Raw genomic sequence first — 12,344 nt, forward strand, 5'->3', positions numbered from 1 at the left:
AGACTCAGGAGGGGGAGGAGCCAGACAGGGTGAGTGGTAGAGCATCTTTTGTGCATGCAGGAGGTCCCAGATTCAATCCCCACATCTCCCCTTAAGGCTGGGAGAAAGACCCTTGTCTGGAACCCCGGAGAACTGCTGCCAGGCTGTGTTAGACAATACTGTGCAAGCAGGACCAGTGTTTGAATCAGTACAGTATAACCTAAGAGTCTCATCTACAAATCTTTAATGCACAAGGAGGTGGAGACGGGAGGAAGTGTTTTCTTTAGGTACTTCTCTGCTAAGCTGTTTAGGGCTTGAAAGGTGCCAGCAGCTCGCACTGGACTCAGAAGTAAATAGGCAGCCAGTATAATTATTTCAGAAGTTGTGCAATATGGCTTCAGATAAGAATTATAGCAGCCTAATTTTGAATTCTTTGACACTGTGTGACAACAACAACAACAATAGTAACAGTCCTAGTATATTAGGATTGCCATATTTCAAAAAGTGAAAATCCGGACACAAAAGTTGTTAAACTTTTTTTGGCAAAGTTGTTGAGCTTTATTGGCAAAAACACAAACAATAATGTAGTTTTTGAGCTATTTTAAAGGGAAACTGCCCAAAACGACACTGCCGACATGGGTTGACATATGTCCAGGTTTTCCTGAACATTTTAGCGATTTCCGCCCGGACACTGCTTCCGACTGCAGTCTTCTGGCCGTGTCCAGGAAATTCCAGACATATAGCAACCCTACATAGTTAATGCTCCGTGAACACCTTTCGCTTTCTGTTCCTCACTGTTATATACCTCTTGCTGGACTTCCCCAAAACTGTTCAAAACCTCTGCCTCCTTCTCCTCTAAGTATTCTTATAGTCTCCTTGTCTGAAATTCGCTGCCCATATCGATGGGAATTTCTGTGTAACTTGTCTGCTCAAGGACTCCCCTCCTTTCCCCAAACGTGACAGGAGAAAGATCTGAGATACACGCCGAGAGAAATATTCTGACCCATCTAGAGTTAACAGGCTACTGATTTTCTGTGTTTCTTTTCCAAGAGACACCGGTCATTCCTTAGGCAGCCCTGTACTGGGAAGTTTTTAATGTTTGATGTTTTGCTATGTTTTTATTATGTTGAAAGCTGCCCAGAGTTGCTGGGGCAACCCAGGCAGATGGGCGGGGTAGAAATAATACGACAACATCATTATTTTTAATACTATTATTATTATTATTATCATTGTGAAGGACTGTCAGTCCTCGTTTGGCTGTCTGTTTCTTTGCTGGAGTGTGTGTGTGGGGGGGGGTTGCTCGCATGGGTTTAATAATTTTTCTGCCTGCTGCAGCAATTGTAATATGCCATGCTAGATGCAGCACAATTTTAAATTGTATCTTTATTGCTTCTTTTATTTCTTGAATTGCGTTTTATTGTATTACAATTTTCATTTCGTAGGAACAGAACGTAGAGCAGTATCACAGCACTTCAAACTCTCTTCCCCCAAAGAATCCAAGGAACTCTAGTTTGTTAGGGATGCTGTGAGTTGGTAGGCAACATGTGTTTCCTTCACAGATTCACTTTGATTGTGACTTCAAGCTGGGGATGATGTGAGCCCTTACCTGCCATTTAGCATGGTACAGGAGGTCCGGTGTGGGCTTCTCATCTTCCTGAGAATGAGGCCTATGTCACCCTAGTAGCCCAACGATTCCTCTGAGTATCATATGAGGGGATCACAGAATCATCATCATCACTTTATTTGTACGCCGCCTTTCCATAGTTAAAACAATGCTCAACAATGGCCCTTGTGGTCTCTTCCAACTCTATGATTCTATGATTCTATGATTCAAGGCGGCTTACAACATGACAAGTTTTACACAATTACCAACACAACAAAAGTCATAAACAATAAATAAAACACATCAAAAAGTACACAACCAAATGGAAAACAATTTCCACATAAATAATAAAATCTAGAACTAAGAATACAGCATTAATATGAATCACAACTTAAAATGACATAGATAAAAACAATTAAACAAAAAGAAAACGTTACACACCTTGCGTATAAAGATGGACATTTGAGCTCCAGCGCTGCATGTTAGTAGTAGGAGCTTTGTTAACCATGATTAATATGAACCAGGATTCCTTATTAACCCAAGTTTTAACCAAATTAAAAAACAACTAGAAACAGTGGTTTTGAGGCTCAGTTATTTCACATCTTGAATGACTAAACTGTACCATATAATCATAGAATTGCAGAGTTGGAAGGGTCATCTAGTCCAGCCTCCTGCTATGTAGGAATCTTTTGTCCAATGTGGGACTCGAACCCGCAACCCTGAGATTAAGAGTCTCATGCTCTACTGATGGAGAACAGAGCAAGTTCAGTGGGCATGAAGTGCTACCTGGGAGCAGAATGGAGTGTGCCGTAGAAAGGCCTGGCCACCTGGCTAGAATGCTGAAGAAGAGCTTTCTACACTGCAATATTTTGTTGCAGTGCCTCCCTCCTCCCCCACTTTAGTATAAGTGATTTTATCTGCCAGGCCCCAGCAGCTTTGCTCTGTGGGCTTGAGGCAGCAAGCATGTGTTTGCTGAAGGAGCCAGGAGAGAAGCAAACCACACAGCTCTCTTCCCCCTGCATTGGATGATACCATCTCCCCACCAGTGGTGCCTGCAGAAATGTCTGCTCAGCACCCCCAAAGACTTCTGCTTTTGGTGCATGAAGGAACGCGCAGCAGCACCCTGGCGCTGGGTGTTTGGAAACAGGCGCCTCATGCAAACTCTCCTGCAAGACAAATTTCGAGCCTATGAGGCCTGGCCTGTACTATTCTGCAGGAGGGGAATGGCGTATTTCAATGTTCCCATTCTTTTAGTTTTGGCTTTTTAAAATCTCCCTGCAAGTAGAGGTTTAGTATAGCAGGAAGATAGCTGAGCTCAAACCTTTCTCCTGAACAGTGGCGTAGCGTGGGTTGTCAGCACCCGGGGCAAGGCAAGTAATTTGTGCCCCTTAACCCGTGGATTTGCACACCCTAACCCTAACCCCCAGACGTTGCGCCCGGTGCGGCCGGCCCCCCCCCTGCACCCCCCACGCTACGCCACTACTCCTGAATGTGCTCCCCACCTCGTGTTTTCCCCATCAGCAGGCAGGAGTTACTGGTTTTCCTTTTCCTTTTTTTTGCATGGGAGAGCATTCAAAGACACTACCCCCATTCTGAAGCTTGAAGTCACACCCGCCGGAATTTTTCCTCCTTGTTCTCTTGCACATGACAGGGTCTATTTATGTAGGATCGGATAATCATTATGTTGTGGGATGGCCACCTGTCATGGAAGCTGTAGTTGAGATTCCTGCATTTCAGGGGGTTGGAAGAGATGGTCCTTGGGGCAGGGGCGGAGCAAGGTGGGTGCGGTCCTCCCCTTGTGTCACCTCTGAGGGGGGTGACAAAATGCTGTGTGGCCCTCAACGTCTGTGAGAGACCCTGTGGCTTTGGCGTGCGCTGGCTTCCCGCTGCCAGCTTCCCGCTGCCAGCTTCCCCCTCAGCTGTAGGCAGACTCCTTGTTGCAAGGCATGCGATCTCTGCAAAAAAAGCTCAACAACTCTAGCTCCCCCCCCAAATATGAAATAAAATCAAACCATTTTTGCAGGCAAAAATAAAATAAAAAAGTCAATGTGTGTGTGTGTGGGGGGGGTGTGACAAGAAATTTTCCACACCGGGTACCACCTGACCTTGCTACACCACTGCCTTGGGGGTCCCTTCCAATGCTATGATTGCTCTGTCCATTGAACCACACGGGCTGTTTAGACTCAGGAACCCCGAGGGAGCTGGTTTTCCTTCGTGACTGGACTTAAGAGCTCCAGCGCTGATTGCGAGCAACCTCCTCCCTCAGTTTCCTGAGCTGGGGGTGCGTCATCGCCCAGGAATTCCATTGTCGAGATAGGGCCGGGATTTGTGGAAACCTCGCTGTGCAGTCCTGGGAAAGCTCAGCCATTGACTTCCCCACCTGTTGCGTTTTTCAAACCAGAACCTGCCATACGGAGCAGGCCCAATTGTTAGGCAGGGTAAGGCGGCAGATACTGGAGCGGTGGGCAGCAAAGTTCTGGAGGACCAAGCTCTGTGGTGCACACAACCTGCCCTCTGCACTAGGGTAGAAGCAATTTGTCAACTGGACTTTCTTATCTTCCCCGGTTTAGGTTCGTTTTGCCACACTTCTGTATGTTTCCAAACTCTTATTGGAAAAAAATGCAAGCAGATTATTAGTGTGCGTTTCTCCGAATGCACTCATATTTGCACATCATTTTCCCCTAACAGCATACATGGAGGGAGCCCCACCAACCTGGGCCGTAGTTGGAGTATTTGCTTTGCAAAACGTCCCAGGCTCAACCCCCGGTGTACTCAGGCAGGGCTGGGAATAACCCCAGTCTGAAATCCTGCAGAGCTGCTGTGTAGACAGTTCTGAGCTAGATGTACCACTGGTCTGACACAGGATCAGGCATTTCCTATGTTCGCCCAGGAAGCAAAACATATTGGGTCTCCCCTGCTACTACAGGTCTCAAGTGACTTTATATCTGCTTTTCAAAGCCCTGGTGAGAAGCCATTGGGACTTGAGAGACAGAAGTGTTTGATGTTTTGGTTTCAGTCCTGCATAATCCCAGCTCTCTCTGTACTCAGTTTCCATTCCTTCTGGGACCAGCCCTACTGTTTGGCAGGGTGAAGCGACTCAGCACAGGCTGCAAATTGGGGTGGCCAAATGCAAAAGAAAACAGGGTTCCTGTGCCTTGAACAGTCATGTAGAAAGGATTTCAATACCTGCTGAAATTCCTGGGGCAGGAACCTTGTCCTCCCTGCTGCAAATCCTGCAGTACTTTTGGGGAGCACTGAACTTGTTCATCCTTCTTAGCTTATTATTGTCCTTTCCTTTAACCAACAGAGTTTAGATTTTTTCTGCCTCTGGCACCGACATTCTTTCATTCCCAGAAAAGGGGAGGGATGGCAAATTCTTTGGAAACCTAACATTACTGGAAGTGGCAGCATTACTGAGGAGATCAGTCTCATGAGAGAAGCATGGCCCAGTCATTGCATTGTTTTAACTTCAAGCGTGTTGTTAAAAACTCTTTCATCTACTCGGGCTTTTAAAGCCAATTTACCCTAATAGGTTTGTTTTCTTTAGAGTTCCAAGTGTGTGTGTGTGTGTGTGTGTGTCTCATCCTTGTTTTCTGATGGTTCTGTTTAGGTTGGCTTCTTTGATTGTTTTATTGTTGTATGTTGCCATGAGTTTGGGGAACTATGAATAATAATAATAATAAGTATTGTTATTATTAATCATTCCCCCATTCCTGTAAGGAGCTCAGAGTTCTCCCATGTGCTCCAGCAGACATTTTGCATGGACTGGGGAACCTTTGGCCCTCCCAGATGTTGCTGAGCTACAGTTGCCATCTTCCTTGACTGGCGCTGATGGGAGCTGGAGCTCGCAAGATCCTCTTCCCTTGATTCCCAAACCCTGATCCTTTGCTTGTACACTTTCCCCCCACGCTTGCAGGAGGCGCTGTCAGTCGTAAGCGAGGACCAGTCCATATTCGACCCATCCTTTGGCACCCCGCACCTCCTGAAGACAGAGCTGCCCTCGGTGGACAACTACGGTGGCAAGGAGGGCATCGGTCTGGAGGAGCCCCAGTGGCAAGCCCAGGCCAACAGCAGAGGCCATGTGGTGAAGCAGGAGAATGAGCAGGTCAACTGCTCCAGCAGGTCAGTGGCACTTCTTTGAGCTGGCTAGCAGAAATCTCCCTTCCTCCCAGCAGCCATCATCAAGCTTGAAGGGCTAATTTTCTTGTAATCATGTGGCTGCTTAAGGCCCAGGAACCAGCTGACAGGGACTGCATACACGCCATCCAGTCAAAGCATGCTCTCCCCAAAAGAATCCTGGGAGTTGTAGTTTGTTAAGGGTCCTGGGAATTATAGCTCTGTGAGTTTCCAGGATTCTTTGGAGGTGCTTTAAATGTGTGTTGTATATGCAGCCTAGCATTCCCTGCCTCTACAGCTCGCCTAACCCAGATCTCTGCATTCTTTCTATCTGAGGTGGCCGCTTTTTCTTTCTATTTTGCTCAGAACTTGCTGCTGTGCCTTTAAGAGCAGACTGCTTACAGGGACATAAAGAGCAGGCGCCGAGAGGCGATCCTTTTACCTCCATATTGCCTGCCCGTTTCTTGCAAACCAGGCTGCTGTTTAAAGCGCAAAGAGCAAACCAGGCTTTATTATTATTGTTATTCCTGGTCAGTTGGCAACCCTTCTGAAGCTCTTGGGCTTGTTTGCCCTGCCGTTGCAAAGATCTGATGCACAGAGGCAGGGCAGGCCATCGGTGGCTGGTGCCCACTGGGACTGGCAGAGTCAGCGGCAGTGAGGCTAGCGATAGGCAGATCTAACCAGGACCTGGGAGACCGGGGTTCAAATCCCCACTCAACCATGGCCCTGTATCTCAGCAGAGGTAATCCTGTACCTCACAGGATTAAATGAGGAGGCCAGGGAGCCAGGGTACACGCCACTCTGAACATCTTGAGGGAAAGGGTAGAATACAAATGCAATGAATACATATAAATATTCTTCTTAACAGACCATGCTGCAGTGAGGATGAATCATAGAATCATAGAATCATAGAGTTGGAAGAGACCACAAGGGCCATCGAGTCCAACCCCCTGCCAAGCAGGAAACACCATCAGAGCACTCCTGACATATGGTTGTCAAGCCTCTGCTTAAAGACCTCCAAAGTAGGAGACTCCACCACGCTTCTTGGCAGCAAATTCCACTGTCGAACAGCTCTTACTGTCAGGAAGTTCTTCCTAATGTTTAGGTGGAATCTTCTTTCTTGTAGTTTGGATCCATTGCTCCGTGTCCGCTTCTCTGGAGCAGCAGAAAACAACCTTTCTCCCTCCTCTATGTGACATCCTTTTATATATTTGAACATGGCTATCATATCACCCCTTAACCTCCTCTTCTCCAGGCTAATGGGGATGGGGTGATTCCCTACCCTGCTGCAGCGCCTGGGCCTTTCAGACCAACTTTACTGGCTGCAGGACGTATCTTCCCCTGGAGCTTGTGGCTGCTCTCAAACCCACAGGAAACAACTCACTTCCCCTTCAGCCAAGCAGTTTATATTAGGCGAATTTGCATCAACCAACGGGCATCTGGTGCAAAAGAGGATAGCGTAGTTCAGGGCTTCCCAACTTCTTTCTAAAGGAGGCTGAACCTCAGCTCAAGCCCTGCTCAAAAGGAAGGTGAACTCGAGGGAGGGACGCAGCTACAATTCCCAGAGTGGCTTAACAACCACCCCTCTTCCCAAGGAATGCTGGGAATTGTAGCTCAATGAGGGGGACAGGAGACTCCTAACAATTCTCAGCAGCTACCAGACAAACTACAGCTCCCAGAATTCTCTGGGTGTGAAGTCGCCACTGTTTGAAATGGTATCATAGTGCTTTTAATTGATGGTGTGGATGTTGGCCCAAGATGCCACAGCCACCACAGAAAAAGCCATGCTCAGGAGGAGGAGGCAGCACATGAAGAAGGGCCTCAGAGGATGGCTGGTTTCTGCCTCTGTCATTGGTGCGCATAGAGACCTATAAGCTCAGCTAACTAGCCAGGCTAGAGGCCTTGTGCCTTATCTTGTGCTAGGAGCAGCTTTAGTCCCAAGGTTGTAAACAACATTCCTAAGTGTCTACATTTGACAAGGAGGTGTGCTCTGCTCAAATGTCCCAACCCCCTCAGGTAGAAAGGAATGCAAAGAGACCACCTGCAGAGGGGGCAGCTTAGAGAGAGAGTCCGCTGTTTCCTTGTCTAATGAATATGTAATGAAGGAAAGATCATACATGGTGTAATTCGTATTGTGTTGTAACTTTAGATTGGAGGAAGTTTCTGCATATGTATTGCTTTAATAGATAACAGCTTTGTATATTAAGAAGGCCCCACCTTTTCAGGGCTTTGCTCAGCTTTTGGAGAGTGATCCCACTGAGCCATTATTGCTAGCAATAAACACTCTTTGTTTTCTCACTGCTGTGTGGAGATTTCCTTCATAATAATAATAATAATAATAATAATAATAATAATAATAATAACTTATTATTTATACCCCGTCCATCTGGCTGGACTTCCCCAGCCACTCTGTGTGGCTTCCAACAAAATATTAAAATACCGTATTGCGTCAAACATTAAAAGCTTCCCTAAACAGGGCTGCCTTCAGATGTCTTCTAAAAGTCTGGTAGTTGTTCTCTTTGACATCTGGTGGGAGGGCGTTCCACAGGGCGAGTGCCACTACCGAGAAGACCCTCTGCCTGGTTCCCTGTAACTTGGCTTCTCGCAGTGAGGAAACTGCCAGAAGGCCCTCGGCGCTGGACCTCAGTGTCCGGGCAGAATGATGGAGGTGGAGACACTCCTTCAGATATACTGGACTGAGGCCGTTTAGGGCTTTAAAGGTCAACACCAACACTGAATTGTGCTCGGAAACGTACTGGGAGCCAATGTAGGTCTTTCAAGACTGGTGTTATGTGATCTTGGTGGCCGCTCCCAGTCACCAGTCTAGCTGCCGCGTTCTGGATTAGTTGTAGTTTCCAGGACACCTTCAAAGGTAGCCCCACGTAGAGCGCATTGCAGTAGTCCAAGCGGGAGAGAACCAGAGCCTCAAACGTTGATTTTTGCTGTATCATCACCTGCGAAATGCTGGGAGAGCGCCGTTCAGTTGTGGCAAGTTTTCAGACCTCAGTGAGCACGTTGTCCAACAAAGTCTCCTCTCCCTCTCTTCTCCACCAGCAGGCAATCGCCCGTGGACTGCAGTGTGACACGGAGGGGCAAATCAGGGGGAGCAGTTGACCCGTCCCAGGTATCCTATCCAGCAGGATACAACAACCAGCGCAGCAGCCCACCTGTTAACCCCCCCAGCGAGGAGAAGAGGGTCATTGTCCCAGCAGGTCAGTATATGGGGGCTTTCTGGCATCTCCCCGCCCTTCTCCCCGACTTCTGGTTCACACGCTATGCTGAACTCAGCTACAAGCTCTCTCTACACATGTACAAGGGTGTGTGTGAAATAGTGTGTGCTTGTTGGTTTCTGCAGCTGAGCTTTTGTGTGCACAGACTGTACACTTGTTGAATGTAATGTGTGAATACCCCTGCTGGCTTCTTGTATTGGGGAACAGCCTTTTCTTCCAGTAATGGCTGGTTTCCCAGGCTGTTATTCCACCTGCTGTGGGCAACTACCAAATCCCATTTGTAACCTGTTCTCTTGACACAAGGGATGGTGACCAAATCACTTCATTTAGAACAAACTCTTAACACATGTAAAGCATGAGAAAAGCCCACCAGAAACCTGTATCCTTTTAGCTGCTTCTAGAGCTCCTCAGCTTTTGTGTAAAACCAGGACTACACTAGAAAGTAAGGGGTGGTGGATGACTGTTCAATTAGACGTGACAGGAAATCACACATCACATGCTCAGAGGCACAACCATCTTACATATTCCCGGTCTGAGCTCTAAACTTCAAAATAGGTCAAGAAAGGCCTATGGATGGTGTAATGTTAAGAAATTCCAGGACATGTTTTATGCGAACCATTTCACCAAACATAAGAGCACCCCGCAGAACCGATTATGGTAGGGTTGCCATAATTCAGAAAGAGAAAACCCAGACAGAAAAGTTGTTGATTCTGTTTCGCAAAATCGCAAAGAAATGAGGTTTCAGAGGTATTCCCCCCCAGAAATCGCTGATATCGCCACTTCCAATATGGGTTGCACCATGCATTTAAAGCACATGACTCCCCCCTCAAAGTATGCTGGGAACTGTAGCTTGTTAAGGGTGCCAGGAATTGTAGCACTATGAGTGGTAAATTACAGTTCCCAGGATATTTTAAAGCATGCGCCTTTGATGTATGGTGTGTACTCAGAGGTAGCCTCACTATCATATTGCCCCAAAGTATCCTGGGAACTAGAGTTTGCTAAGCGTGCTGGGAATTAGCTCTGTGAGGTGTGAAGTACAGTTCCCAGGAGCCTGTTCTGCCCAAGGAGCATCCAAAACCTGGAGCCAACATTGTACCCAGACACCTGTATCTTTCCAACAGACCCTGGCGTGTGGACCCACGAACACGTCCGCCAGTGGCTTGACTGGGCAGTGAAGGAGTATGACCTCATCGACGTTGAAACCGGCCTCTTCCAGCATGTGGACGGCAAGGAGCTGTGCAAACTTGGCAAGGAAGGTTTCCTGCGGCTCACTACACCATACAACGCCGACGTGTTGCTGTCTCACCTCAATTACCTGCGCCAGAGTAAGGCCATTGACAGGCTCGGGGTGGCAAAACTCCGTTTTCAGATAGAGGCTGCGTGTGGAACAGGGGGGCGTTGAACAATAGCCACTTCTAAAAATTACTTTCTGCTCCCTCATGGGGAGCTGGTTATCTGAACCATGCAACACTATCAGGAGAATTGCATGACAGATCTGTGGCAAAATTCCGGTGCTGGATAGTAGGAGTATTCATTTCCTCCAAAAACGCCTTGCATGTAGAGCATTAGCCGCTCAGGGAACCTGCTTCCATGACACACTAACTTTCCATGTGTGGGGTGGTTTCAAAGAAGGGATACGCATTCAAATGAAAGATCCTCCGCTTCCAGTCTGAAGCAGTGCAAGAATCCTATCCTGCTTGACACATGCCTTATGCAAAGTCAGGTTTTTGATCCATCTAGGTTTTTCTTTTCTAGCCCTGCTCCCTGAGACCATGGCACAGTGACAGAGCATGTGTAAGGTCGTAGTTTTGTCCCCCAAGCTCGCCTCTTTGCAGGGGATGGAGAAGAACTAAGAACATCAGAATATGTCAAAGGCCCGTCTAGCCCGGCCAGCATCCCGTTCTCACTGTGGCCAACCACATACCTATGGGAAGCTCAAAAGTAGGAGCTGAGCATAATAGCTACCTCCCCATCTATGATGCCTAGCAACTGATATTCAAGAGTATACTGCTAGCAACCATGGAAGTAGAACATATCCAATGTGGAATTTGAGACCCTGGACTTAGAGGCCTAGTGGGAAGCAGATTCCTTAGCTCAGGCATAGGCAAACTCGGCCCTCCAGATGTTTTGGGACTACAGCTCCCATCATCCCTGACCTGGTCCTGTTAGTTAGGGATGATGGGAATTGTAGTCCCAAAACATCTGGAGGGCCGAGTTTGCCTATGCCTGCCTTAGCTCTTGAACTAGCTTGGAAAGTATTCTATTATTCTTACTGCAACTATGATTACCCTGTGATAATAGCAAACAAAACCTCAATCTGTGACTGGGCAATGACCACCGCAGCCCCTCCTGCCCTCTAATAACTCTTCTGCATTTCTCTCTCCTCCACCCAGGCAGCCCCACTTTTACGTATCCGCCTGCGCCGGTCATTACTCAGCAGACCCCGCCCCCGCCACCCCCAAGGGCCCAAGTCAAATCCGGTAAGTTGCCAGCAAAGGTAATGGCAAGATTGGGACGTGGGGTTGGGATAGGACCCGCGTCTCACAGATCTCACATGAAAGCAAAGTTGTGGTGCTTGAGAGTGAGCCACAGAGTCAGGGGAGGTCTGGCTATAGACCCAATCTGGCAATCCTCAGCTTCCGTAGTAGTCATTATTGATATCCCCCGTTCTCTCACATTTTACAGAGAATCATTGATGCCAACCTGCTGCAGGCTGGTGTTTCTCAGTGTTTCATTCCCAACTTTTCCCATATCCAAACTACTGTGTTTTAAAAAGAAGAAAAGAATTGCAGCTCCAGCCTCTACAGGTGCAAAACACCACTGAGGCTCTTCAGAGCTACTGCACCTTTAGTTAGAAGCTTCCTCCTTGTAGCTTTTGCTACTAATTGCTTCCTGTTGAAAGCGGTGAAGTGTTAGAGATTGCCCCTTAATTTGTCATGTCTCTGCATGGAGGGGGGAGAGCGCATATATATTTGGTTTTTACACAGTATTGCAAACATGATGAACATGGACAAAATACACCGCCATTTCCCATTTTACAAGACGGGGGCCTTTGAATCATCTGTGAACTGTGTCTTTCCTCCCTGAAATAGCACCTCTGTTTAATTCAGGCCCATTTTCTCTCTCTTGGTACAGAGTCTGCATATGAAGAAATACGGCGCAACAGCTGGGGCAGCGGCTCCATCAGCACAACTTCCAAAGGTACTAGTTAGCCATTCCCAGAATAAAAGCTGGGAAGGCTGCATTTTTAATCTCTCTCCTCTGGTTGTGTCGATATGGGGCAGGGCCATAGCTCAGCGGTCCAGAACATCTGCTTCTAGTGCAGAAGGTCTCAGGTTCAATCCCTGGCATCTCCAGCTAAGGCTGGGAGAGACCCTCCTGCCTCCTGAATCCTGGAAAGCTGCTGCCAGCCAGTG

The 12,344-nt window shown here is 47.6% G+C and overlaps 1 protein-coding gene across 3 annotated transcripts in view; it reads left to right on the forward strand.

The window, feature by feature from the left end:
* LOC309537167 (retroviral integration site protein Fli-1 homolog) overlaps window positions 1-12,344 on the forward strand; it is a 33,055-nt gene that overhangs the window by 12,512 nt on the left and 8,199 nt on the right. For 2 of the 3 annotated variants that reach the window (XM_082231779.1, XM_082231781.1), the window contains exons 2-6: window positions 5,499-5,704; window positions 8,753-8,910; window positions 10,050-10,253; window positions 11,322-11,408; window positions 12,064-12,129. In XM_082231779.1, coding sequence (XP_082087905.1) covers window positions 5,499-5,704; window positions 8,753-8,910; window positions 10,050-10,253; window positions 11,322-11,408; window positions 12,064-12,129 — 721 coding nt within the window. The remainder of the gene's footprint in view (window positions 1-5,498; window positions 5,705-8,752; window positions 8,911-10,049; window positions 10,254-11,321; window positions 11,409-12,063; window positions 12,130-12,344) is intronic. The other variant, XM_082231780.1, reaches the window with a different exon arrangement.

The sequence above is a fragment of the Podarcis vaucheri genome (assembly GCF_965113315.1).
Source record: "Podarcis vaucheri genome assembly, chromosome: 7".
NCBI lineage: Eukaryota > Metazoa > Chordata > Lepidosauria > Squamata > Lacertidae > Podarcis > Podarcis vaucheri.